This window comes from Moschus berezovskii, chromosome 12, assembly GCF_049115385.1.
Source record: "Moschus berezovskii isolate FMDL1 chromosome 12, NW_MosBer_1.0, whole genome shotgun sequence".
NCBI lineage: Eukaryota > Metazoa > Chordata > Mammalia > Artiodactyla > Moschidae > Moschus > Moschus berezovskii.
Window position 1 is genome coordinate 15,701,923 of NC_142471.1, and position 5,709 is coordinate 15,707,631.

The window sequence follows — 5,709 nt, forward strand, 5'->3', positions numbered from 1 at the left end:
ACATAAAACTGTGGAGGATTAAGAAAAACAATCTACCTACACACAGAGGAAATGCATATATAAGAAAATGAGAACAAACTATTAGTATATCATATGGAAAGATTATCTTATGCTAAGTTTGGTGTGTTAAAAAATAAAATCACATAATAAAACAACAAGGTCCTATTGTATAGGAGAGAAAACTATATTCAATATCCTGTGACAACACATAATGGAACAGAATATGAAAAAGAATGTATATATATGTACAACTTAAACATTTTTCTATATAGTAGAAATTAATACAACACTGTAAATCAGCTACACTTCATAAAATAAATTTTAAAAACAAATTAAAAATTTTAAAATAGAACCATATAAAATTTCACATAGGTATGCATCCGTAATAAAAAAAAAACACTCATAATTACACTTACACATTGTAGTCAGTCTATTAACTATATCAATCATGTTAAAAATCAAGAAGTTTTATGACAGTAGTATAGATTTTTGAAAAAAATTCCATTTCAATTTATGTGAATGTTTTATAAACCATAAAGTTCTAAATAAGACACAATGTTGTTTTTATTGCAATGTCCTATTAGCTTTTAGAATAACTGGAAATGTCATCAAATTAAAATCACTCAATGTATTAAATTATAAAATTTTATTCACTGGAGTTAAGTATGAAATTCACAAGTAAAGTAAAGGAAGTCAGTTTTCTAAGAAGTTATAACAACATATATAATAGACAGGAAGTCAACAAAGATTACAAACAAAATTTTTAGAAGTCTTCCCACAATTTCATCTTCTAGACTTGTGGGGGTAGTAGTAGAAATTAATATCCAATTTTTACACGTCATATCCAAAATGCTTCTGCTTCCTAAGAAGTAAAATAAAGAGAAAATATCCTTGAATAAACACGTTTGTAATCCTGATTTTTTTTAACTCAATCTAATAATTTGCACAGTAAAGAAACAGTGATCAAGAAGTGTCTTTCAGTCAGGACTTTGTACATTTTAGTAACCAATCAATGAACTAAAATATTTTTCTCCTTAATGAATTAATGAACTTTTACCCACTAATTTTGACCATCTTATGTCATAATCATTGAATTTTCTTTTTGTTTATTTTTTGGCTGAGCTGTGAAGCCTGTGGGATCCAAAGGGGGATCAAATCTGGGCTGCAGCAGTGAATGCACAGAGTCCTAACCACAGGACCACTAGGGAATTCTCTTATCTTTCTTTCTTCAAAAAAAAAAAAGCAAAAAATTTTAAAAAGCTCAAGAACTACCAGAATTACCACTCTCTTCCCAATGATATAAATTATCAGTTTATTTTTGAAGTCTTTTCTGCAAAGTCATTTATAACAGTTTTTATGGCATCAGTGAAACTGCCACTTTTCTAACCTACAGCCAGTATTACCAGGAAATAAGAGTTTGAAGACATGCAAAAAGACAGGTGATAAAATTTTTAAAAATTAAACAAAAGGTTTGTTTCATTTCCTTGATCTTTCCTCAAAATCCTCTTTCTTATATTTTGGTCACTTATTAAGACATTAAATATTTTCATTTCCACCACACTTCTATGTTCAGATGGTAAAGAATCCCTCTGCAATGCAGGAGACCTGGATTTGATCCCTGGGTCAGGAAAATCCCCTGGAGGAGGGAATGGCTACCCACTCCAGTATTCTTGCCTGGAGAATCCCATGGACAGAGAAGCCTGGCGGGCTACAGTCCTTGGGGTCGCAAAGAGCCAGATACCGCTGAGCAACTAACACTTTCTGTGTTAATCAGTTTTTTTAAAAATGTCTGGAATATTTTAAAGTATTATGGAATTACAAAAGGTATTAATTTGTAGTCTGTTGAGCACATTGTTGGAATGTTTTACTGAATGCCTGTCAGGTAGGGAATTTAGAACCATTCCCAACTCCTTTTTCCAGGAATGTAAGGTCAAATGAGTTAAGTAATTTTCAAAGCCTTGTATCCAAGTCCCTTATATACACTCAACTTAAAATGAGCATCAGTACTTTTTTAAAAGTGGCAAGATTGGGGTGGGAAAATATTTTCTCCAATTTTTGCTCAAACCCAAAAAGGCAGGTAGAGTTTTAGGAGAGAACATGAAAGAGAAACAGGGAGATAGATGAGATGTATACAAATACCTCTCCCTCTTTTGATTGACACCTTCTCCCTTTTGATTCATCTCTGTGATAACTAACCCCTCCCTGAAGCAGGGGATGATTTGCCCAAAATTTAGCAGCAATCATTGGCAAAGTGGTGATGGTGGTTTGTGACCATAGAGAGCCCTTCAGGATCCTCTGTCCATGGAATTTCCCAGGCAAGAATACTGGAGTGGGTTGCCATTTCCTTCTCCAGGGGATCTTCCCAACCCAGGGATGGAACCAGCATCTCCTGCACTGCAGGTGTATTCTTTACTGCTGAGCCACCAGGGAAGCCCACATTGGCAAAGTAAACACCTAGAATTTCCCTTCAGTTCAACAATTCCTTGTGCCGTGTTTGGGAAGCAAGGGGTAAGAATAACACATGAATTTGCAAAGTGATTTTCCTTGCCTCGTATTTCCTCCACCTCCAGCTTGCGTTTCTTCAGTCTGTACTTCGAGGGGTACCTTCAATTTTATCCAATTACAGTAAGAGAGAGACGGAATAGGAAGCACGGGAAAGATCAGATGAGTGGTGGGGATTGAAGAGTGCACAGAAACCCGCTTCTCACCTGATGTAGTCCGGATAGAGGCAGATAATGCTGCTCCTCGGTTTTCTCTCTGGCCGCCCTTCCTAGGACAAAGTGCATTCAGCACAGGTGGTCTCTTAGCAAACTTGGTTCCTGTGTCAAAGCACATTAAAAGCCTTTATTGAATGGTGAGGTGGTCTGGGAAGTGGACAGGCAGGGAGCCTGCGTGGAGAAACTCGCGAAGAAGTTGGAAAAATGGGATACATTAATTTTAGTGGACTACAGAAACTACAGCTAAAAACTACACCTTTCACAGAAAAGTTAAACAGAATTCTAGAATTTTCCTGACAGGGCAAACATTTACCATTCTTTTAAAACAATAGTTCTTGGGGGGTGGGGGGAACAGAAGAGATGCTGTTTAAGGGTTACATATATGCAGCTGATAGACAAGTAAGTTCCAGAGAGGTAATACACAGCACAGTGCGCATAGTCATAAAAGTGTATTATACACATTGAACTCGCTAAGAGACTAGATGTCAATTGCTTTCAGCACAGAAGAAATGACAATCATGTGATGTGATAGAGGTGTTAGCTAACGCTACCACGGCAGTCATATTACAATATAAACCTATCAGATCAGTATACTGTACACCTTAAACTTACACAATGTTTGTGTCAAATATAACTTAAATTTTGAAAGTTCCTGAAATTATTTTTAAAATATATGTTTCATTATCTTCCATAGTACAACACACAAAATTTCTCTTTCTGCATGAGAAGGAATACTTCATGAGAGTTTATATCTGCTATAAATTTGGTAAGTTTTAAGATTTTGTATCACTTTTACAAACAAACTAGAAAGTGGAGGAGTGAATTTATTTGCAAAGACCAGGCTGTAAAATTCAGACACAACTGAAAAATTATTTATCCAACAAAATGATGATTATTACAACTACAAAATGACAGAAACATTACTTAGAAAATCATGTTGAAATATTTAAGTATGACTTAAACGAATACCTTAGGACCAGTCATTATACTCCTAGGTATATACTAGAAATACAAGCATGGATATCCACAACAGGACACACATTCAAACTTTATTTGTAATACATTGAAGTGACTTAGCAGCAGCAGCAACTTAAAAACAAACCAAATGCCTATTAGTGGATAGATAAATCCATATAATGGAATATTATACAATAATGAAAATTAAGTTACAACTACATGAAAATACAGTGGTGAATTTTACAAACATAATATTGAGTTTTTAAAAAGCAAGACACAAAAGAAAACACATGGTAAATATACATATGTAAAGTAGGGAAACGATGAAACCTGCATGACTTAGGGGTGCATAATATGGGTAGCAATGGTGTAGGTGATTAATTGACCAAGTAAAGCAAAGGACTGACTACCATAAAGTCAGCATAGTGGTGGTGTTAATAAAAGGGGTGGAGAGCTTCCAGAAGCATTTCATTTCTTTCTTTCTTTTTAAATCTGGCCCGCCACGTGCCATGCAAGGAGCTTAATTCTCCCTGCAGTGGAGGCGCTGAGTCTCAGTCTTCATCACTGGACCACTGGGAAGCCTCCTTCATTTTAAAATTTTCACTTTCTGTCCTTGGTGGTGGTTATGTTGATAATAAGTTTTTAATTACTTCCTAAACTGAACACAGAAATTGTATAGGCCTTTCTACAGGTATGTTCAGTTCAGTTCAGTTCAGTCGCTCAGTCGTGTCCGACTCTCCGCGACCCCATGAATCACCGAACGCCAGGCCTCCCTGTCCAGCACCAACTCCCGGAGTTCACTCAAACTCATGTCCACAGAGTCGGTGATGCCATACAGCCATCTCATTCTCTGTCGTCCCCTTCTCCTCCCGCCCCCAACCTTTCCCAGCATCAGAGTCTTTTCCAGTGAGTCAACTCGTCGCATGAGGTGGCCAAAGTATTGCAGTTTCAGCTTTAGCAGCAGTCCTTCCAATGAACACCCAGGATTGATCTCCTTTAGAATGGACTAGTTGGATCTCCTTGCAGTACAAGGGACTCTCAAGAGTCTTCTCCAACACCACAGTTCAAAAGCATCAATTCTTTGGCGATCAGCTTTCTTCACAGTCCAACTCTCACATCCATACATGACCATGGGAAAAACCATAGCCTTGACTAGACGGACCTTTGTTGGCAAAGTAATGTCTCTGCTTTTCAATATACTATCTAGGTTGGTCATAACTTTCCTTCCAAGGAGTAAGCGTCTTTTAATTTCATGGCTGCAATCAGCATCTGCAGTGATTTTGGAGCCCCCAAAAATAAAGTCTGACACTGTTTCCACTGTTTTTCCATCTATTTCCCATGAAGTGATGGGACCAGATGCCATGATCTTTGTTTTCTGAATGTTGAGCTTCAAGCCAACCTTTTCACTCTCCTCTTTCACTTTCATCAAGAGGCTTTTGAGTTCCTCTTCACTTTCTGCCATAAGGGTGGTGTCATCTGCATATCTGAGGTGATTGATATTTCTCCCGGCAATCTTGATTCCAGCTTGTGCTTCTTCCAGCCCAGCGTTCCTCATGATGTACTCTGCATAGAAGTTAAATAAGCAAAGTGACAATATACAGCCTTGACGTACTCCTTTTCCTATTTGGAACCAGTCTGTTGTTCCATGTACAGTTCTGACTGTTGCTTCCTGACCTGTATACAGGTTTCTCAAGAGACAGGTCAGGTGGTCTGGTATTCCCATCTCTTTCAGAATTTTCCACAGTTTATTGTGATCCACACAGTCAAAGGCTTTGGCATAGTCAATGAAGCAGAAATAGATGTTTTTCTGGAACTCTCTTGCTTTCTCCATGATCCAGCGGATGTTGGCCATTTGATCTCTGGTGCCTCTGCCTTTTCTAAAACCTGCTTGAACATCTGGGAGTTCATGGTTCACATATTGCTGAAGCCTGGCTTGGTGAATTTTGAGCATGACTTTACTAGCGTGTGAGATGAGTGCAATTGTGCAGTAGTTTGAGCATTCTTTGGCATTGCCTTTCTTTGGGATTGGAATGAA

At 37.6% G+C, this 5,709-nt stretch overlaps 1 protein-coding gene across 1 annotated transcript; it reads right to left on the bottom strand.

Moving 5' to 3' along the window:
* Positions 1-385: 385 nt before the first annotated feature.
* Positions 386-2,814, bottom strand: MRLN (myoregulin). The gene is made up of 2 exons (XM_088842463.1): positions 2,709-2,814; positions 386-862 (listed from the first exon to the last, which is right to left on the bottom strand). Exon 2 carries the CDS (start codon positions 840-842, stop codon positions 702-704), a length of 141 nt encoding a protein of 46 aa, XP_088698589.1. The 5' UTR covers positions 843-862; positions 2,709-2,814; the 3' UTR covers positions 386-701.
* Between the last annotated feature and the right edge of the window lie 2,895 nt (positions 2,815-5,709).